Raw genomic sequence first — 24,646 nt, forward strand, 5'->3', positions numbered from 1 at the left:
ATTCGGGAGGCCTGTTGCTGAGATTGAAGGGTTGGTCTCTACCACAGGATTACGTTCTTTGGTTGCATGCTCATTGGACACTGGCGATCGAGGACTTATATTCGCTTTTGTCGAAAGTTGGCATAAGAAAACGAGCAGTTTCCATCTTCTAGTAGGAGAGGTCACCATCACCCTCGATGATGTGGCCTCTTTGCTTCATCTGTCCATCATAGGAGCATTCCACAGCTTCAACACTCTTCATGTCGACGAAGCGGTATTGCTGTTAGTGGAGTTACTTAAAGTCACTGGAGATGAAGCTAGAGCTGAGGCAGTGCAGTGTCATGGGGCATACGTACGCCTATCGTGGCTACAAGAGATTTATCATAGTAAATGAGACTGAACGCTGGACTGTAGCAACTCGAGCTTATTAGTTGCACTTGTTAGGTTGCACTATTTTTGCTAACAAGAGTGCAACACACGCGCATGTTGTGTTCTTAGACGCCTTTCGAGACCTCAGTCAGAATGGAAGCTACGCATGGGGAGATGCTGCCTTAATGCACATGTACGATAATTTGAATGATGCTTGCAAGAGCAGCGACAAATAACTTGCTGGATATATCACACTATTACAGGTAATTATTAATGATTGTTATTTAATTGTTGTTTTTAATAATTTTTTAGTATGTTCATGTGTAATTTTTTTTGTTCTTATCAAATTTGTGTAGTGTTTGGATTTATGAGAATTTTCCATCTATTCCTGAGGCTTTTACGAAATCAGACTATGATGAAAAGTCACCACGTGTCTGCCGCTGGACATCTACAAAGGCCTCTACGAAGGCATTACTTGCATCGACGTATCACAAGCGTTTAGATCGATTGAAGACTGCTGATGTTTGTTGGATGCCTTATGGTGACCACCGTGCAATTCGGGAGTTTGACCTCATTTCATGCTTTTCTGGACATATCCGATGGGGTCCCATTATTGTCATACATTGACCAGAGAGGATGGTGCGACAATTTGGATATGTTCAGATGATTCCTCCACATTGTGCGGGTCTAAGACTATGCTTCAAAGACATTGACGATAGATGGATTCATTTCTCTGACTACCTTGCACCAGTGGGCCCGATTTGTGTTGTGCCTGGACAATGTGCACATGACTACATGGAGTGGTTCTACATAATTTCACATCCATTCATGAGGCCTGGTGATCCACCTAGACATTCATCTGTCATGCAAGATGGGACATATATGGAACCAGATATGTCTGAGATCGCGGTGGCAGCAACATCTATGGAGGAAGCACCTGCACAAGCACCTTCTGATGTGGAGCAGCCTAGACATGCAATGGTAACATTTTAATCCATGTTATTCTTAATTTATTTTCATTTAATTATGCAATATGGTAATACCTTATCCATTGTTGTCAATGTGATAGGAGGATTGTCAAGCAATTGCAGAAAGGTTAGAGCGGTTGCTCAACCTAAGGATAATGACTGAAGGCACAGAAGCACATGATGTGATGCAAGACTGCATACGGATCGCTAAGGGTGTCACTGTGGATGGTAATGTATATGTTAGGTCACGATGAAGGCGGCGCACAGATTACGCATGAACACTATGTTAATCATTTGTAGATTATGTTTATCATTTTATTTTGTTTGACAACATTTTCTGGTGTTGCCAATTTTATTTGAATTGTTTTTAATATTACTAAAGCCAAATGTATATCATTTAACACTAAAGCATAACACTAAACCTTGGTTTTCACATCGCAGTTAACTCTAACAACACACGTAACACTAAACCCTAAGTAATATATTGATGTAACAAATAATTATATATTAATGTAGGACATTACAATGTCATCGGAACCTAAATGTTCACTCTTCACTTAAATCAACATAGTCTTTTTTCAACATCATTAAATTTCTGCGCTGATGCATTCTACTAATATAAGGAGTTGGCCACTGCTTTGCCTGAGGATGACAATTCCTAGACCATAACAAAGCTAGAGGCGGTAACGGACAACGGTCTCTTAAATAAACCTGTTACACATTCACAAACAATTTCAAGTTATGAGCACACAATTATTTACATTATGTAAAAAATACCATTACGATGAATGTACCTGAACAAAATGATTGCAAAAAACGTGACCAATACATATTATGCGATGCACAAAAGAATTTGTTGGTGGTTGGCTTCTAAGAGGAAAAAACGTCATGCTTTGTTGCAGAGACAATGATACAAGGACTACATTATACCTCGATGCAATGACATATCCCATGTCAGTGATATCCATCCACTTATCCATAGTAACCTGCATGAACCAAGTATACGGATGACATTTATTTAAAGTTAATTCTAAAAAAAACATAAATTACATACCATGGATAATCCATCAACAAGTAGAGACCTCTTTAATTCCTCAAATCTGTCTATACCACCAAAAAGGTTGATATACTCATCAGGCCATTGGGCAAGTTCTTTAGGAAAATGGTTGCACACCAATGACCATTACCCATACCTAATAACACAACAATTGCAAGATATCCACAGTTACCGTCAGCTTTAACATCCACAATGTTTTCAATGAGATCATGAATGAACGGATGAAATCGATCCAACATCGGCATGGTCCTTCTTGGAATGGCCTGGTCAGAAGATGATGCACTACGTTTGACTGAAGAATTACTATTTTGCACAAAATGTAAAGCATCAACATACTTCCAGTAAGACGGATCACACTTTGTTGATCTTTGGTGTTTGGTCATCGGTTTCTTCTGTGCACCTTTGGTGTTGACCTTTTCTAGAAGAGGACACATAGAGTTTTGATCAGGGTAGGAAATTTCCTGGACTTTACTCTTTAGAGTTACTTTGCCACAAAAATTAAGCTCCTTAAATCACTTGGATATGGTTTCCATCTCTTCTGTTATGGTCACTTGGGGCTTAAATAACCCTTGACCTGAAAAACTTAGCCTCCGCCAAAATATATGGATTGAATCAAGTGGGATGGTACCAATAACATATTTGGATAGCTCACATGCATATAGAAGACCATGAGTAGTTCTCATCACACATCCACAACGAGAAGGATTTTTGCCAGCATAATGTACACACTCATACTCAGCAGCAATCTGATTTAAAGCATACCTTGGAACCATATCAAGTAGTCTCTTGTATAAGGTAACTTTAAAAACATGTCCAACCACATGTGTACTTGTTTCAAAGGATGCCTTAATTTCAATGTGTTATAGCGTGATCATGTTGTTTATGGCATCCCAAACACTACATAGGTCTCCAAGGCTATTCTGTAATAGTCTTTTTAAATCCCAATGAGCAAATTCAACCCTACATTTCAAATACACAAAAAAAATAAACAAATACAATAATTAAAATCCATGAATTCATCAACCCTAATAAAAAACATGAACATTTTCATACCTGTTTGTTGTTGTGTTTCCTAAGTGTATCACCTTATTCGTCCATGCTTTAACAAATTTTTCCTTGTGGAGAATTATCCATGTTTCGTTAACATAGTCAACAAATATTGGCCATGGTGAACAAGCAATTTCAAACTTCTTAAGGCAATCATCGAACTGATGCTCGGAACGACAATCAACCAAACTCCCCGAGGCATCCATGATATACTTTCATGCATTTTTTTGACCAATTAGGGATTTACATTTTGCCTTGACATTCTTGTTAATGTGAAACCTTCACAACAAATTAGTATACTTAGGGAATACAGTTTTCACCGTATTCATCAATGTTAGGTCTCTTTCGGTCACAATAACTCCAGGGAGGGCATCATGTCTTAGAAAAATATCTCGCAACCGTTCTAAAGCCTATACCACATTATTTACACATTCACCCTCCAAATATGCAAAACCAGCAGAGAATGTCATCCCCGTTGGTGTCACACCAACAAAGTCAAGTAATGAGAGTTTGTACCTGTTTGTTTTGTAGGTACTATCTATCAAAAACAACAAATTACATGCATTGCATAACTTCACTGCATCAGGGTGACACCAGAAGATATCATGCACAACATCTTCATCCTTTAATTTATGCCAATGAATATATTGATCCCATTCAAGAAGCTTAATTAGATGTTGCATTTCAGTATCACTTCCTCTAATGAAAAAACGATATACACTTCTTGCATTGTATATTTGTTTGATTGTTTTACAACTATTGGCATTGTGCTCCTTCAACGTTAGCAAAATGTTTCTTGGTTTCACCATTGACTTTGTCATATCAGCAATAATTGTCTTCTCATCCTTAGTCAATCGACCAACGTATGGATGTCCAACTAATGACTTGGAAAATTCATGATTGTGACTTCCACACATTAACTTCACCATCCAACCCTGCGCTCCAACCACTGGTTTGCCACGAAGCTTGAAAGGACACCCACATTTCCTACTGCTAGTATCTCTTCTAACAAAATCTTTCTTCCTAGACCTATACTGACCACTCCTTTCACAACCAATTAACACAAATGAAGTCCTTCCTCTTATATCAGTGTTTGTGTCTGACTTCATAATCATCGCCACAAATCCAATTTCATAAGCGACTGATCGAGCCCACTGCAAAACATCATCTCAGGTAACAAACACCTATAATGCAAGCCACACAATTTTAGTCTTCAAAGGGACATTCCTTTTATTAATTTAATAACAACAAATCACATTATTACTTGAGAAGTATTTAACACATCAGAACAATCAACATGTTCTTCTTCATTCAGACCAGCTTCGTTTTCATTTTCATCATTCATATCAACTTCTTCAAACATTATACTGTCATACATCCATTGATCTTTGTCCATCTTAACAACAGATTCAAAATTTTCAACATCACAAACAAACAACACCTAACCGCACCATACATATACTATCACACAAAACTCTACGTAATTTTTTACTGCATACCATTTTATAAACATTAAAATTGATAACTCTATATCAATCTATATACGAATTATATTTCAAATAAACATATAAACAAATAATTTTTATTTAAAACAATAAATACTAACATATTTATAATTTAAAAAAAATTAAAATTTTAATATTCCTTTTGTTTAATTTTTTTTTAAAATCCGTATAAAACATACAGATTAAGTAATTCGTATAGTCTATACGGATCATGTAATCCATATAAACCATACAAATTACTTAATTTGTATGCCTTATACGGATTACATAATCAGTATAAAAGATACGAATCATGTAATCCGTAAGTTATATTAAAACTTACGGATTACTTAATCTGTATGTTATGAAACACAAAAATAAAAAATGGCGTACCTCCGATTGACATCGCAACCGAACCAACCACCGCTACAATCACCACGACGAACCTCCATAACACTTTCACCTCGACCGAAGCAACACCTCTCTCAACAATGAAAAACCAACACCAAACGGAGAAAGCAAAGAAGAAAGCGAAGCGTAAATGAAAAAAAAAATGTTAAAATGCAACTTAAAAAGGAAGAAGGTGCAGGGGTATTTACTGAATTAAAAAAATTGCTGGGTGCACAAGCAATAATGCTGGTGCCCCTAGCAATGCCCTGGAAATCAAGATAACCCTTTTGTTCACAATTAAAGGGTGTTACTATTGGCCCTAATAAAATTGCTCTTGGTCCCTACCAACCAATAGTAATTATCAATTATCAAACTACCCTTCCCCAACTCCCCTATCTTCATTCTCCTTTCTCGCTTTTCCTTTCTTCATTCATTCTTCACTCTTTGCATTCACGTTGCTAGGTATTTTTTTTGTTTTCGTGGTCAAACAGAATCATGATTTTGTTGTGAATTTCGCACAACAAAATCAGGATTTCATTGTTTTCGGTGTTGTTGATGCACAACGGAATCGTGATTCCATTGTGCATTTTTTTTTATAGAAATAACTATATTTTTTAATTGATTATATAGGTCAATGGATTGGAATACGTTTATATCTGACGAGATTACAATGCCAATTGGATGGCGAAACATGGATAATGGAAGCCAATTCTTTTACCAGCTTGATCTCTTATATGGAGCCGAGCTTAATGATGGTTGAGGAATAATAATGATGAAAATATGGGTGATGAAGACACTGATATGCAAGTGCAACCTAGCTATCTTGACATTTCTAGTTATTTTATGATTGATAAGATATATTTCATTAGACTTTTATTTGTATGTGTTTTGTGTTTTGTTACTGAATAATTTTTTTTGATTCTTTTAGATTTTTCAAGGGTGCGATGATTTGTAAAATTGGACTCTACATGTAACACCTCATTTTTTGTAAAATAAATAAATATAATTTTATTTAAAAATTAATAGAGTTTATAGAAATTAAATACACGAGAGAAAAGGATTTAGGTTAATTAAAATAAGGGTTTAGTAGTATTAAGAAATAAATAGAGTAAAATGATGTTTTAGAAAATAAGAAATGTTTTAATTGGTTATTTATTTAATGAAAAAGTAAAATAGAGTTTCTTTTTTAAAATAATAAAATAAAGAAAAATAGAGTAAATAGTGGACTCAGAGTACCCTAGTTATAAATAGAGACATATTAAGTCAGTTCTTATATTTACAATATGTTTCTATGCCTTTCTTCCTCCCAAATTTGTTCTCTCTTCTTCCCCCAAAATCCTTTTTTTTTCAGCATACACTCAAACCTATTATAGAAAAACTACGATCTCGAACTCGTTAACTGTTGGATCGTTCCTAAATTTGGGAACCACTTTCGAAACATATTTTCAAACATTCTCATTGTTTGAATTTGCGAAATAATGTCTATAGAGAGAGATAAAGAAGTTTCCCTCGTAGAGCAACCAAAGAAAAAGCTTGAGGAATCTTAGGGAATCATTAGAGATGCCGTTATCGCTGTCGAACTACACATGTGAGCCCACTTAGAGGTAAAGGATGGATTTATCACAATTGGGGTTAGAATGAATATGCATAAGGATTCTTAGAGGATCAAATTAGGGTTTATTTTGGGATGTTTTCGGTATTGTAATTTTGCCTTTATGATTATAATCACAAGATTTTTATGTTTGACGAGCCAATTGATGCCCTAATGCGAATTGGTTGATAAAATTGAGTGCTTTTGATGTTTTTCATGTTTTTGAACCTATGATTTTGATTCCTTTGATTTTGATATGATCATGTGAAATTATTTGAGGGGTTTTACTCCCCATGTTGTGAGAAGCATTTTTGTGTAATTCGTTTGTGTTTTGGACAAGATTTACTAGATTAGCATGAGAATTAGATTGTTGGAAACGTTCCTTGTCATGTTTTGGTCTCATAAGCTTATTATGTGTTGATGATTATAACACACACACACACATGTATATGAATTGTTAAAATAATTTAGGAATTAATAGTTCAAATAATAAAATTAAATTGAAGGAAATTAATATATCAAGATTCAATGATAAATACTTCCAATGCATTTTTAGTTTAATTATTTATTAATTTTTTGAATTGAAAATAGTATAGTTCAATTTAATAGATACATGTTTTGTGCCATGTAAATATTAATATTGTGAGATGTTCATATGATTCATGAGGTGTGATAACATGCTGTGTTGGGATTATAACATTATGATTGAGATTGAGTGTGTGTGATAAATTGAGTATGTGTTGAATTGTAAGATACATGTGTATTAAGATTTTATACACATTGAGTTGTGAGTTATGAACTGTACAATCACATAACTGTAAGACCCTTTAAGGGCGAAAAATTAATGCGCGACGAGTATTGTGATGAGATCTACTATGGGAACCTAACGAGTTGAATCACTTTGAAGTGCAACGAGTTAAAATGATTTTGAAAACAATTGAGTAGTTGTGTCTATTGCATAGTTCAAACTCCAGTGATACATATATGATTTTAAATGCCTGTTTTAATGAGATGATTAGTCATATGAACATAACATTAATATTATTACTATGTGATATGTATATGATGCATGAGGCGTGATAATATGATGTCTTGGGATTATGAAAGTGTGATGAACTGTGTAACTGACAAGTTGAATATGTGTTAAATTGTGAGATTACATGTGTCATGAGATGTTGTGTGCATTGAGTTGTGAGCTATATGAATTGTACAATCACACAATTATAAGACCCTTTAAGGGCGACGAGTTAATGCGCGACGAGTATTGTGATGTGATCCATTGTGGGAACCCGATGAGTTGATTTACTTTGAGGCATGACGAGTTAAAATTATTTTGAGAACAATTGAGGAGTCATATGTTTTGTGTAGTTCATAGATATAGTTTGTGCGCTAAAATGTTTTCTAGATTGGACTTGAATCAGGAGGGAGAGGCTCTGACAGACTCTTCGAAGTCTAGGCCTTCAAAATTGTTTTCAAAATCATTTTAACTCATCGCGCCTCAAAGTGATTCAACTCATCGGGTTCACACAGTGGAATCCATCACAATACTCATCAAGCAAAAACTCATCACCCTTAAAGGATCTTACAATTGTGTGATTGCACAGTTCATAACTCACAACTTAATACATACAACATCTCAATACACATGTATCTCACCATTCATCACAGGTTCAATTTGTCACTTACTCACAATTTGAATCACCACCTCATAATCTCAATATAACAATTTATACAAAATGCTTCTCACAACATGGGGAGTAAAACCCCTCAAACAATTCCACACAATCATATTAAAATCAATGAATCAAAATCATAGGTGAAAAACACGAAAACATCAAGAGCACTCAAGTTTATCAACCAATTTGAATCAGAACATCAATTGGTTCGTCAAAAACAACAATATTGTATTTCTAATCATAAAGGAAAAATTATAATTCAATAAACATCCCACAATAAACCCCAATTTAATCCTCTAAGTATCCCTACACATGTTCACTCTAACCCCAATTGCGATAAACTCATCCCTTACCTCTAAGCGGGCTCATGTGTGTATTCTAGTAGTGATAGCGGCATCTCTAGCGATTTCCTGTGATTCCTCAAGCTTTTCCTCTGGTTGTTCTGCTGGGGTTTCCAAGTGTTAGAGAGAAGGCGAAGAAATTGAAGCCTTCATTCCACTGTTTGTGTGTGATGAGTATTTCTCTCTCCCCAGACATTAATTTGAAAATCCCAACGGTGACGATGTGCGAAAATGAATTGCGAGCCTGGTGTCCAAATTTCATGATAGTCCAACAATTAATGAGTTAGAGATCGTAGTTTTACTGGGACAAATTTGAGTGTATATGGGAAAAGAGAAAGCTCAGTGCGAAGGATATTTCTTCCATCGCAGACATTATATAAAATATCCCAACAGTGAGTGTGTGCGGCTATAAGTTACAAACCCCTTTTGCGAAATTCACGATGATCCAACGGTTAACAAGTCCAGGATCATTGTTTTACTGAGACAAGTTTGAGTATATGCGGGAAAAAGAGAGGGTTTTCGGAGGGGGAGAAAGAAAAACGAATTTGAGAGGAAGAGAAAGCGTAGAGAAGTATCATCAGTCTAAAAACTGACCTAACATGCATCTATTTATAGCTAGGGTACTTTCAGCCTATTATTTACTCTATTTATTTATTTTTATTATTTTATAAAAAGAACTCTATTTTATTTCCTATCAAATGAATAAATAAAATATCCTTTTTATTTTCCTTCAAACCATTATTTTAATTAATAAAGTTATTTCTCTTTATTTATTTAATTATAAAAACCCCATCATTTTTTTAAAGCTCTATTTATTTATAAATAAAAATCCTTTTTAATTTATTTACTAAAAATGGGGTGTTACAGTGAGCTTACTGAATTTATCAATATATATGGTTGCATTCCCTTGAAGAATATTCATGTACATTGGAAGATGTTCTCCATTCGTAGTTCAGACAACACAAGTAACTCTCGGGGGGACTTAACTTTGACACACAAGGTTGATGCATTGTTTAAGATATTTTCACAACTAGACGTGTCTGGTAAAATTACCTTGAAAACCAAAGTTTGTGAATTTACATTTTCGGATTCCACTTTGATGTGTCCTCCCACAACGAAGATAAAAACAAAGGATGCACCAAAAGTCTGTGAAATCTACCAAGTGTGAACCTTCAATGTGGGAGTATGTCGATGAAATAAACATGATGATTGGTAGTTCGGGAACTCCAACTGTCGCTCGCAAGGGTGAATGTGACAACAAGAAGAAGAAAAATGGAAAATTATATGGATGAATTTCCTAATGAATTGAAAGAATACATTTTGAACTTTGTTGATGTCCAAGCGGATGGAAATTGCGGTTACAAGGCAATTATAGCTACGCTTGGCCAGGGTTAGGAGTCTTGGTCTCTCATTCGTCAAGATTTGATTGAGGAACTTCAAACATGACACTCTATTTATGTTCAATTATTTGGCTCAAAAGAGACCGTTGGAATTAATAACCTCTTTGTATGTCGAACATGGTCTAGTGCCTTATGAGAAGTGGATGACCATTTCCGACATGGGTTATGCTATTACTAGTCGGTATAATGTTGTATTGGTCCACTTATCTAGGATGCAGAGTTGGACCTTTTGTCCACTTAGGGGTCCCGTGCTAGCAAAGCCCCATCCCATTTCCATTGGACTTATCAATGGAAATCACTTTGTGCAGATATATAATATTTATTAAACATATCATTTACCTTTGTAAGCTAATATTGATTTTTTTTTTGCTAACTTCGTCTTTTGTATGTATGATAATGAAGATTTCTTTTAAAGGATTGTTATCCCTTGCCTCTTTATGTACCACAATGGAGAAGCTACTGCATACCGGAAGCCCGCTCATGGCAAAAGCCTTACAATCATCGCATACAAGATTTCAATGCAATACAATTTCAATTAGTTAGAGGATCTCAATATGTAGTAGTCCTTTTTAAGGATTGAAATAGGTAATAGTAATATGTAGTAGACCTTTCTTTAAATATGTAGTAGACATTTTGTTTATTGAAAATGTTGAATGTGTATTCCATTATTTTTATGGATGTGAACCTCAATATGTAGTTGACATTTCTATGAAATTGTTTGCAATACATGTCATTTTCGTAGACTTTTTAAAATTTTGGAAAAAATACTAAACAGAAGTGTCATTCCATTGTAAACAATGTACAACGGAATCACACTTCCGTTGTACATTTTTTTTTCTGAAAAAAAATACTAAATGGAAGTGTGATTCCATTGTACATTTTTTTTCAAGGACAAAATCTAAATGGAATTGTGACTCTGTTGTACACGTACAACAAAATCACACTTTCATAATAATGTCATGTTTTAACCCCCATCACATAATGAAATTATGATTCTTTTGTGTATTTTTTCCCTCCTCAAAAAGCATTACGACATTGTGTTATCGCTGCATAAAAGGATTGTGAATTTTTTACACAACAGCATTTCAGGGAGGGATAATCTTAAAATTTTAAGGGATTATAAGGGACAATAGCACCTCCCCAGTTTAAATCACCATAATGGACATAGGTCATAGAAACATGTGGATTCTTGACCAAAAAAAAGAACAATATAGACAATAAAAAATAGAAAAAAGAGAGAGAATCTATTACGTTAAGCTTTTGAATATGCTAAACAGAGTAATGGGTCTAAAAGTAAAAAATCCTAATTCCTAAAGCCTATGTGGGAAGTCCATCTTCATCTTTATTGAATTAATTTCTAACTTTGTTCCCGAAAGCAAAGTTTGTTGTTTTGGATCAACATGTAGCACACATGGCTTTAATAAAAATCAATAATAAATATGTATTGGGAGCCAAGTTCCCAACAAGTAGTCTATGAGACATGCAATTTATTTTTCTCATCCAACAAATAGCTATGTTCCACCACTGCAAAAACAACATTCTCACTACTACAAAAGCGGTTATTTATGACGCGCAATCTACGACGGTTTTGGAGAATTGTCTTAGAATATGGAGCGGTGACAATTTTGTAATTAGTAGAATAAAACTTGTTTTTTACGTTGTACATTCTAAAAGGGTTATAAATAACCGTCATAGAATGTCTGCTGGTGACAATCTTGTAATTACGATAAATTAAGACAACGATGGTTTTGACCTAGGATCATCTTCGTATAGCATATTTATTAATTGCAACTTTCCGCTATGAAGAACGACCTAACACCGCCCTCCCTCAAACATTCTCCTCCGTTGTTCCCTTACGTTAGCCCTCAACCATTCTCTCCCTCAAACTCAGGTGCATCAAAGCAGAGCATACCTCAAACAATGTCTCCCTCAAACCCTGTTTCGTTTTGTTAGCTTAGCAGCCATCGAAAGTGTGTGTTCGCACGCCTCTGTACTTAGGGCGTCATGTAGGTAATGTTGAAAACCCTCAGTCTATTTCCCGTTTAATTTCGTACTACTAAGAGGCATGTGAATCTCCTGTACGTTAATTTTTTCGTAGATTGTGCATTTTCCAAATAGTGCATGTTGTCGTCTGTGGCACATTTTCATGTTTCATGGTCTAATTGGTATTGATATAAGCGTACTTAAAACACAACAATTTTGTGTATATATCTATGAAAAACAAGGGAGAATAGTGGCATATTAGGGAAGACAATTTTGCTTCAAATTCCTCTTCATCCTTTTGGGGTCTTTCAGATGTTTTGACTTTGGTTAGTATTGTTGGTGTTGGTTTTGCTTCAAATTCTTCTTCACCCTTCTGAGGCCTTTCAGTTGTGTTGACTTTGGTCAACATTGTTGGTGTTGGTTTTGCTTCAAACTCCTTTTCACCCTTTTGGGCTCTTTCAACTGTTTTGACTTTTGTTAACATTGTTGGTTTTGATTTTGCTTGAAATTCCTCTTCACCCTTTTGTGATCTTTAAGCTCTTTTGACCTTGGTTAGCATTGTTGTTGTTGGTTTTGACTCAACCACCTCTTGAACCTTTTGAGACTTTTCATATGTTTGCATTGTCGCTACCCTTGGTGGTGGTGTTGGTTTTGGCACCAATTCCTCTTTCACCTTTTGATCCTTAATTGGTTCTGAAAGGATTTGAAAATCCATTTTTTGTTGTGTCTTTAAGTCAGGGCTTGGAGGTGAAACACTTTTCTTCTCTTCAATTGCTTCTTCCACTTTACTAGTAGTTGTAGTAGGTTGTGGTAGAGTGGTGTCTTGTACATTTTCTGTGGGCTTTGGTTCACCTTTCTCTTGGGATGTTCCCACTTATTGTTGTTTAGGAGCAACTTTAGAAGTCGTCTGCTTTGGCATTGCAAGGGTGAGAATTGGAATCTGAAACTTGCCCTGAAGTGCCTCAGGCTCACAATAGTCAGGAATGTGATATGATTGGTCCATTCTGTCCCATCTATTGCCTTGAAGTGGTCTAGGAATATCTTGTCTGATATATTGCAAAAGTAGTAGTGCTTTCTTTCATTTGGTGTCTAGACCTTTGTCATTTTTCACCTCAAGTATGCTATATATATATATATATATATATATATATATATATATATATATATATATATATATATATATATATATAACCTTTTGGTATGATGAATGATATCAACATGCATTTTGCACCAATATCAGTAGCTTAGTGTAGGAGTTCACCTTGTTCTCAAATACAAGGCCCTCACCTACCTTCTATTCATAACAGATTCTGAGTTAGAGTAGTTTTAGGTTCCATAGTCACACTAGGAGTCACTTGACTATGCAACATAGTATTTCTCCTTTGCTCCTCACTCTTGACAACAACAAATGCGTTGTCTGGATTGGGAAAAGGTTCCGTATGAAGAATATCACTTCGAACACGATCATACAAGTCGTCTAGACTAGCTAAAAAGATGTAAACACGTTCTTCGTCAATTTCCTTTTGTTGAGCTTGATTGACATCAGGCTGAGAAAATGTTATTGGCTTGCGATACTCTAATTCTTGCCATATTGCATGCAAGTCAGCATAATATATGGAAACGGGCCTACTATCTTGGCTCATTTGCATTACACGTCAAGATAAGTCATAAATAATTGTCAGCCCCTTCATAATAAGTATGAGATAAAGCAGTCCAAATACTCTTTGCTATGGGCAAACGAACGTACAAATTCATCAAATCAGGTTCCATAGCCCCAATGAGCCAACCTTTCACAATATCATTCTCCATACTCCATCTGTCATATGAAGCATCATCTGTAGAGGGATTTGGAGTTTTTCCTATTGAATAACCAAATTTACCACGACTAGCAACAAAGGTCTCAACGACTTGAGACCAAAGAGAATAATTTACACCATTAAGCTTCACACCGTAGGGGATGGCTACAGGTTTTGGTCCAAGGCTCATAGTTTGGACATGGATATTCTCAGGTGAAGGTGTCAAAGGGTCTTTAGATGAATCACTCATGGTAGCAATTACAGAGCCAAGGATGGCTTTGATACCAACTCAAAATAAGGTAAAAACAGAGCGATATTATTCTTCTCTAGGATAGGCAATATATGTATACAAATGTGATAACAACTTACCTAATTTAAGCATAATTACAATCTCTAAAAAAGTTTTTGAAAGATAATTTATATAATTACATATATGACAATTACTATGATCATAACATAATTATATGTATGACTCATGCCAACACACCATTATGTGTTCTATCCCCTTTGCCATACCTTGTTTCTCTCCCTCTCCCTCTTGTGTTTACCTCTCCTCTTCCTCTCATGTTTACCTCAAAAGAAATTAATATATCGATGCAAAAAAAAAAATTAATATATAAGTTGAGCACAACCAAACCATCAGCACATATCTCCGAATAAAAAAGAAAACCAGAATATATTTACTAATTACTGCCTAGGATAGGTTTGGCTCATTAATATTGTAAGCAAAAATACATGATGATGCTTATAAAGTAAAATTACAAGTTAGTCAACTTAGATCTACTACATGAATTCTTATGCTCAACTTACAAGTTATTCGATGAATTGAATCAAGTATTATACACAATAATTATATCAAAATCATATAATTATCGAATTTTACATGAACCTTATTACCTGCAAAATCAATAAGCATTCTTTGAATGGTAGATTACAGATCAACTAATAAGAAAGTGCTTTTTAAAAGTTTGTATTGTGTAACAGCCGTAACTTTAATAAGTAAATAAGAAAATAATAAATTAATAAATTAATACATAAATAAATAAGAAAAAATAAAATAAAAATTATTAGGTCATAAATTCCCACTATATAAGCCAAATGTTAACCTAGAGCAGCTTTTTGGAAAACACATTCTGTTCCTTTCTTCTTTTCTGACGCACAAGAACCCTAACAGAGTAATCAGAGGAGGAGCTCTAGAGAGCACCAGAGACGCCACCATTGCTAACAGAGAACATTTAAGCGACTACCTCGAGGTAAGGGATGAGTTACTCACGCTTGGGGATTAGAATGAACATGTGTAGGGATCCCTAGAGGATCAATTTTTGGGTTATTTTGGGGTGTTTATGAATTTAATTATGTTTTCATGTTTAATCGCGGATTGAGTGTGTTTGATGAACCAATTGGTGTTCTGTTGCGAGTTTGTTGTAGAATTGATGTGTTCTGTTGCGAGTTTGTTGTAGGATTGATGTGTTTCTGTGTTAGGTGCGTACCTTAGGAATTAGAATTCTTTATAATTAGCATAAAAATTGTGTGGTGGTGATTTTGTTTATACCAGATATGTTGGCCTTTCAATCTTGTTCTTGTGCTAATGTATATTGTGTCCAGATAATTATTTTTACACCGCAGTGTATACGTGTACATATATATTGATACTGTTGTTTTTACAAACTGTATATTTTATTTCACGTGGGTGATTTCTTGTCATGAAATTCATAGGTGTAGGGATTGTTGGATAATTGAATTGGCTAAAATCATTTAAAGAAATTAACTAAAGTTGTATTCACATTGTAATTAGACATTTTCTTGATGTTGGCAACTTAGTTGAAATATATTTAAAATATAGGTATACATGTTGTTCATAGAAATCAATATGAGTATATATTTTATTGTTATATATAATTTGTATTTACTTAATAATATATTTGATATTATTGTGATTACTTTATATTAATATATATTTAATACTTTTTATATGTTATATATAATATGTACGTTTACGTTTACGTTAATATATATTTTGTTATATATTTTGAATATAATATACTTATATATATATTTTACGTGTATTTTATAGTTACTTGTTTATAAGCCTTGAAGTTAAATATTGTATGTTATTATTATTATGATACATTGTTATCTAATTGTTGAGTATATTTTGTAATTAGTTAGAGTGTGAAATGTTAAACTGTAGACATGAAACATGGTTGTGAATGAGTGTGTGATTGATATTTGTAGTGATATTACTTGTCATGTGAGTTATGAGTTATACAGTAACCCGACCAGTGTGTACCTTGAGAGAACTTTTATGCGCAGTGTTAAAGAAAATTGTAGGATTCCTAGTTAGGATCCTGAAGGGTTAAACTATAGCGCAATTTGTTAAATATGTTTGAAATATAAGAGTAAGGTCGTGGGTATTATATAACTCATAAACAGTGTCTGCGTGCAAATAAAAAAAATATTTTAGGGGTTGGACCTGAATGAGGAAGGTGAGGCCCAAACGGATTCTTCGGAGTCTAGGCCTTGGGGCTAAAGATACTCGGTTTGAGTGCTCCTTTAAGCCCATGTTGATCCCATGTGGTTGGGGCATTCTCGCAAAACAGAGTAACCCTGACTGGTCACCTTATGATGTTACTTAGTGAGAGTGACCGAGTATACCCATTGTGTGGTGTGCTTTGTCATGTACTCCTAAGCGCCCCAGTGTTGTTTTTCACTGACATGGTACCAAATTGCATATAGGCTTGAGTCTTAGTACAATTGTTGCATAACGCTTGTGTTTGAATTTCATTGAGTTAACAATTGTGGTTGATGTTATTTTATGGAGTGTGTAAACTTGAATGGGTGTGAATAATGTGTGCGATTTTGTGCAGTAATGTTATTTATATAAATTCAGCTTTAAGTATTATATGTTTCACATGCTCTAATGTTTTATTATATACGAATGTGATAACTCACTCCAGGTGTGTATTTGTGTTTAGGCTGATTGCCACTTTGTTTCAGGTGAGCCTTCATATGATGAGTCACATGCTAGAGATGGAGAGACTTAGTCTGTGATAGGGATTATGATTTACTGAATGATATAATTGTGTTATACTTTTCTACTTTAGTTTCTTTTTATTATTTATTTAGAGTGGACATCCTTGTTTTGAGCCGGGATAATCTTATCTTTTATTAAAAAAAATAATATTCTATTATGTTTTCACTAAGTGGATGTGAACCTTTATTCTTTTGAATTGATTAAATTAAATGTGTTTAAAAAGAAAAATTATTAATTAATTTTGCATGTTTTTTTTTTCCTTCTTTTATTATTATGTGTTTATAATCTTTTAATTAAATTTTGTATGATTTATTTAATTAGTTAGTTATAATTGTAAGGGTAGAGGGTGTCACATATTGCATAAACTCCTAAGCATTGTTGATATTACTAAACATCTAAAGATTAGTTGAATGCATGGGCATCCTCCCCAACCCCGTTGACCCCAAATACACACCAAGACAAACTTAAGTGCATGAAAAGATTATTATGTGACATTGTATTCAAAAGATTCCAGTGCAGCTGTGCAGGATTTTTTTTTTCTATTGACAAATATTAGTTTATTAGTTTTATTAAAATGTCAATGGGAGAAATTCAAATCCATGATCTCTCCCTCCCTTTTTTTCTTCACCCTTAAAGCCTTCAATTTCCAAACATCAAGCTAACCGTATATCTCCTTCCTAAGTAGTTTACTGAGTAATTATTGAAGAATTACAGCAAGATAAAATTGAGAAAACTATTGATGGAAGTCCCGTCTAGTAAAAAATATTGATGGCAGTTGAGGCATAATATAATGTTCATTTAATGTCCCGTTTAGGTTGAATAAGCTACCAATAAAAGCTTACCTTTTCTAGTTCTTCGGGTGTAAGGGCTCCTTTAATGTCCCGTATATTTGTTATATTGTATTAGTAACGATTCACCAGATAGCCTCTGTCATATAAAAAACTTCGTACCCCATTGCCCAGAGGCTCTTCGCTATGCGAAGGTATGGGGGAGGGATGTTGTACGCAGCCTTACCCTTGCATATGCAAAGAGGCTGTTTCCGGATTCGAACCCATGACCAACAAGTCACCAAGGCACAACTTTACCGCTGCACCAGGGCTCGCCCTCTGTCATATGACAATAAAAAAATAATGAGATTTGAGAATACTAGTAGTTGACAAACACTCAAAGAAGAAGAAGAAAAGGAAATAGTAATTATTGAACATCGCAAGTCAGTAACAGTGAGAAATATTTGAATCTCATTTTAGTAACCCAAAACAAATGTCTTAAGTGTTAAAGAAGAGCAAGTACTCATGATTGTTTTAGTACTAAACAGGATTTGATGCCCTGCATCCACTAAGGACTAAAAGTTTGAATTAAAATTGTGTTGTTTGTACGAGATCTATAGAGAGAGATAGATAAGAGATATGAGAGGGTGGTAGCTATAATTGGAATTATATGCAAGACACTCTTTTTTGCTGTATATATAATGTGGTTAGTTAGTTAATTGAGAGTATTTTTTTTTGTTCCTTCTTCCTTTTCCTTTCGAGGCTAATAATTTGGAAGTATGCATGTGCAATGATCTATCCAACTAACCCGGCTATGCTTGGCCTTGTATTTGACTCAAATATTAAAAAACAACACTAAAAGCTAGATTTGATGACTATCACAGGCTTTGTTCTGAAAGAACAGTCAAAGTATCCCGAATCATGTGGGATTTGAACATCCTTCTTAGTCACATTCTTCTTGGCTGCAAATTCGTTTGTTCTGCTGTTAACAAGGTATTTTTTTTCACTACTATATCCCATCATAAACACTGGACTAGGTAGGGAAAACCATGTTAATATGTTATGTTGTCATGTTTTGACATTTTCTTCACGGAACATATTTTCATGACCACTTTTTATTCGTAGGCGGGATTGGCGAAACTCCTATGCTGGAGAGACCAATGTTAAAGTGAGTTCTCTATTTCTGATTTCGGAAATAGTCCTTGATATGAACTGTGGTGTGTGACTCAAAATCACAAAAATGACGCAAGTGAGAAGACTTTAAAATGGTGCTGTCATAACTGTTTTAAGCTATTATAACTGAATTGATTTTGGCACCAAAACATAGCTAGAGTGTACATATATATTCTTGATCATGTAATGCAGTGTGGGGTTTTTTTGATGAGAGTGGCTGAAAAACAAAGAGGCTGAAAAACTGCAGAAATCAGAGAGTTCAAAAGGGAGGTAGTGAGCTAGGTGATTGAGAGAGGTTTTGTTGAAAGAGAAACCAAGAGAGATCAAAGCTAGCTGCTGCTTGTATTGAACTTGTAATTTCATGATCAATGTGATGATGATGAGTTGCGTTTTCCCATGGATGTAGGCACATTGCCGAACCACGTAAATCTTTGGGTTCTTGCTCTGCTGTGTATTGCTTTGCTGTGTTTTTCTTGTTTTTTGATCTTGTGCAGACAAAGAGTAGCAGACTTTATAACTAGAACCAACATGAACAAAATAGTGTTTATAAGTAGGGCCAATTATGACTTTTGTCTAAACTGAGTTAGGTCCAAACTCAAATTTTAATATGATATCAAAGTCTATTCTTAAGATTGTTATTAGGCTTGTCAACCATTATAAGGTTGTTATCTGCATATGCTCGGTCCTATAAACTTCTTTGTTTGAGATTTCACATTGACTCGTATTATGACTAAAACAATATATATAAGTTGGACAATCGTCACTTTTTGAATTAGATTTTTGGGATGATCTAAATACAAAATCATATGATTTGTTTTTCTATATACCCTATTATATTTTAGCTTTGGTGTTTTCTCATATTTGAAGTACCTTTTTGTAGGGTGAGGAGCAAAAGAAATTGGATGTCCTTTCAAATGAATTATTTGTGAAAGCCTTAATCAGCAGTGAACGCAAAGTAAATTTGCTTCTAGTTGTTGTTTTCTATGTTATCCTTTTTCTTGATATGAATTGGAGTTTGATTCATATGCAACCCTTTTGTGGATGCAGCCTTAAATTATCTAATATCATCTTCAATAGAAGATATAATATACATTTGTTTCTCTTGTGGATGCAGGCATTTCTCATTCTTCGTCTTCTGATATCTAGTAAGTCAATTCACTAATGTTTCCTTTTGTTTTGAAAACTTAATTATGTGTGCCTAAATTGAAATATATCCATGAAACATGAAACTTTGTGGTTGCTTGCATGTTGTTTGAATTGATTGTGGATAGACATAAAGCTTTTGATTTAAGTTGTCAGAAATTTTCCTTTTTCTGAAATTATAAGCGGGAAAATTATATATATATAGAGTCAGTGTGAGGAGCAATACATTAGTAATGATTTTGATTCTATTTGTTCTGTACTTTTCAGTCTCATATCAGTTTTAAACTGGTCTGCATCCCTCCCTACTGTTGTAATCTCATCTCTACACCTCTATTCAAGCTAGTCTCTATTCAAACTTGATTTTACTTTGCTTATGTGAATACCATTAAAAATCAATCGATCAATTCCTGCTGCCAAACTTCTCCAAATCCCAACAAAATCCCTACCATTCAAACTTACTTCTACCACTGACATTTTGCTTTGAAGATAATCCAGGGCTTCTATTAGAGTCTTTGACATAGTCCATCCTTCTTCACCCTCTAGCCATTGCCTCTTGTTATTCACATAATCTCGAGAATGACAATCAAAACCTCTGAAAATGACTAGGGAAATCTTTTCAACCCATTGTGTTTTGAACTCTTCTAACTTTTTGATCTCATCATAAAAAATAAACCTTTTGGAACTCTCTGGCAACAATTCACCATAATTATTTGAATTGTTTTCCATTTCTGGTTGATCATCCTCATCCATTCCCATCTCAAGGAAAAAGACATCCTCAGACCATTCCTTTAGAACAGATTCAAAGTAATGAGCAGCATTGATAGAAATTGTAACTTTAATTACTTTTTCATCATCGGTTAAGGCATTCAAACCTTCAGCTTCTTGGCAGCAGATAAGTATGGAATCAAAAAAATTTCATATAATATGAATACATGCAAATCTGAGAAATTTTTTCCTAAAAAATACACTAGGAAATGATTGGCATCGATCAATAACAAATGCTAGATGGGGAAGAAAGGCATTAGAAATCATAGGAGACTTGTGATCCCAGAATGGTCTACCAAAGACTTAATCCTTTTGTCAAAAGCTATCGTCAAATCAATGAGATGTAGCCATGATACTATAGCAGATGACTGAATTCCTGTAACCCTCTCTTCATCTACTTGACTAATGTAACTAGGGAAAATTTCTTTTGCCAAGTATGTGGTTAAAGAGGTTACCATTGCTGAGATCCATTCTCGTCTACAACTGTAACCAACCAACTTTGCTTCATCAACCAATGGTTGCAACAATTCATCCATAGAGTCAACATAATCCTTTTGGCAAGCCAATTCATTTGTAGGTCAACTTGTATAACTAAACAAATACAGGAAGATAGGTGTCAGTATCTCAATCAAGGAAAGTACAGCTGGAACTATGGACAATGTGTACAAAGACATCATAAAACTGAGGGGACCTCATTTACTTTTGGCAGCAATCTAACATTATTGGCCTAACATGAGAAGCAATCTTCATCATTCAACTTAGTGCATTATTTACCGGCAACAACCCATATCCCATAGAAACTTAGAAACTTGGTTTAATTTCATAGTGTAGAGTACCCCCTCAAACACTATTCCACTAGGTATACACATGACATGAATTTAGACAGATTTACCAATATACCATACACTAAAGCAAAGAATAAGCATTTAAGTATTAAAAAAATAAAAATATATGATTTATTGGTTTATATAGTTGGATAAGAAAAGGATAACAGAACATATCTGTCTAAGCCTACTAGGTAATCTTAAAAGAAAATAAAAAAATATGGATCATGAAAGAGACAAACACATCCAAATAAGATGTCAAAAGAAGAAACACAAATTCTCATCAAGGGAGAGGGACAATTAACTTGGTAAATGAGATGAATCAATAGGGAAGCACCCCTGAAAGCGAAGTCAGATTGTAGATACCAGCAAATCTTCTACTAAGTGAATCTAAAAGCATCTCACCGGACCATCCCATAACAGCATAGTTGTACACAAACACTCGAAGATGCTCCTTCACACCAAGTACTTTCCAATCTATGGTTCCATTCCTGAACCCTGTCCTAGGACGCCATCAATTCAGCACAACAACTTCACCTTCTGGACCCCTTTGTCCACTCATAACCAGAAGTTTCTCCCCACAACCCTTGAAAGCCAGGCCCCATCCATTAGAAGAATCAGCCCGTACTGGAAGCCTTCCCAATTCACTCCAGGTGTGCCTTTCGTTGTCATATTTATTCACCATGTTGGTTAGATGTTCTTCATCATAATACAACTGGTTATCCATAATTGCCACAAGTGGAGGTGCTTGAGCACCCCCGTTAACATATGGTTACATACCCTCTATTTTCCGCCAATTTCTAGTCTTAACATCATACTCATCCCCACAAGTCAATGAAACAATAAGTGGATACATGCTAGCAATCACATAGCATTTGCCATCCATAAAAAAACCAGAGCACAATGTACGTGGTGTATGCATGTTTGGCAATAGTTCCCATGTACCTGAATTTGAGTCATACAACTCTGCCGATTCAAGAACATTTCCATATTTATTAGTTCCACCAGCAAAAACAACAATTGAACCAACACTGCCACATCTTCACCCAATTGCAATAAATCAAGCTGTACTTCTAAATGGCAAAATCCATCAATTCCCGACCAAAAACCAGCATTTCACTCCCCACAGCCGAGGACTCCTTGCCTGGATGATTAAAATAGTCATGACAAGGTATCTTAGGTAATGTTATCCATCTATTTCTCTTGGGGTTAAATACCTCCCACCCTCTTGGATCACAAACCAACTAAACCAAATGCTGTAGCTCCACAATCCCCGGCTTATTCCTCAACTCAAATAGATACCCACTCCTAATCAGCAAGTTGTACCTTTTATTTATACATGCTAGTGAAGCATAATCAGATCTACTAGCCCAAGCAAGACAATTCAGCGCAAGATCATAAAAAAGACCAGGAAGAAGCGAATCATTTGCTCCAGCTCCAGCTCTAGGAAAACCATCATTCACTCCTTCCCTTGTATCCAATTCAACAGAGCTATTATTCACTTTCTCTACATCCTCCGGCAAGGAAGAATCCTTACGTATTCTCTTTGTCATGTCAATAAACCTTCAGTGAATTATAGATAGAACCTTCATAAGCAACCCACACCCACAAAGTCCATCCCATCAAAGTGCATGGCACTAATCTCTATCTCCGTATTCTTTCCCTCAAATCTATGAACTTGTTTTAAAATCTGTAATCACCTTATGCTAAATAATCATCCCTTCACTGGACTTACACCCATTTGGTACATTAACTGGAAAACCATAACCTCATATAAAATGAGAAAAAAAATATAGCAGCAGAAACTTATCTGATAGAAGAACATGCCAAAGTTGACAAGGGCCTACTTTTGTGCGTTTAGATACTGTTATTGCTCTCAGATGGGGACAAGCAAATGCAGAATTAGTAATCTGTTTCTGGAGAAGCCTGCAATAGTTGATCCACATAAGGCATGTCATCAGTCCTAAAATATTTCCATGCTTGCCCCTTCATCTTAGCTCCAATGTCTCCTTCAAGTAGAGTTGCAGCACCAACTTCTCAGAAATTATATACTCTCATGCCTTGTGAATTTACAGCATGATCACTGTATTAAAATATATTTGATATATACAATAAATTTCTGAAGCAATTTAAGAAGGGATAAATTATAAAGAATAATAGAAATATAAATAAACCTACACCTATAGATCAAAACCAAATATAAAATATTAATTACCTGTGAGCTTTCATTGATGATGACTGCTGCTTCTTAAGTCTTAATAGCATATTTAACATACATATTAGGTTATTAATAAACCTGCAATCAGTAGTTTTATAGCCAATTTTCTTTTCTTAAGTTTAGGTAATAATAATTTAGCAAAATTACTTCCATGTGAATGAAAATTGGTTAACCAATAATTACACGCTCTTGTGTCAATGATATATGAAAGACATTGTTGCTGCACCGGTTCATTCATCAACATGTATTTGTTGATGACATATACATATGTCGTTTGTGTGTTTGAATAAATTTTGTTTACACGATTGTACTCCTACTTTGGTGTTAAACATAGTGTATTGTTGTAGGTGGTACTATTAAACCCTCTATCGTCGGTTAAGGATACAAGGTTTCTACTTGTTGTTTCACTGAACATACACTCATCTAATAATCACCGGCATTATTGCAACCTAAGTTTTTGTTAGTAGAATCTATCGAGGTATGTATGTCATTCTGACACTTATGTCATCGTTAATTATTAAATTTGTTGTTCACATGTGACTATTGTTTAATATTACATTTTTGTACATTGTGAACGAACCATAGTCCATAGTTCCCCGTTTGAGATTGAATACAACGATTACTACAAACAGTTTGTATTA

At 34.7% G+C, this 24,646-nt stretch overlaps 1 protein-coding gene and 1 pseudogene across 1 annotated transcript; both read right to left on the reverse strand.

Moving 5' to 3' along the window:
* Nucleotides 1-2,017: 2,017 nt before the first annotated feature.
* Nucleotides 2,018-4,816, reverse strand: LOC114398364. The gene is made up of 6 exons (XM_028360809.1): nucleotides 4,685-4,816; nucleotides 4,347-4,574; nucleotides 3,002-3,119; nucleotides 2,427-2,665; nucleotides 2,247-2,302; nucleotides 2,018-2,027 (listed from the first exon to the last, which is right to left on the reverse strand). The coding sequence occupies exons 1-6, from the start codon at nucleotides 4,814-4,816 to the stop codon at nucleotides 2,018-2,020; spliced, it is 783 nt and encodes a 260-aa protein (XP_028216610.1).
* A 15,554-nt stretch (nucleotides 4,817-20,370) lies between these two features.
* LOC114412341 lies at nucleotides 20,371-23,824 on the reverse strand (annotated as a pseudogene).
* Between the last annotated feature and the right edge of the window lie 822 nt (nucleotides 23,825-24,646).

The sequence above is a fragment of the Glycine soja genome, chromosome 1 (genome assembly GCF_004193775.1).
Source record: "Glycine soja cultivar W05 chromosome 1, ASM419377v2, whole genome shotgun sequence".
In the NCBI taxonomy this organism is placed as follows: domain Eukaryota; kingdom Viridiplantae; phylum Streptophyta; class Magnoliopsida; order Fabales; family Fabaceae; genus Glycine; species Glycine soja.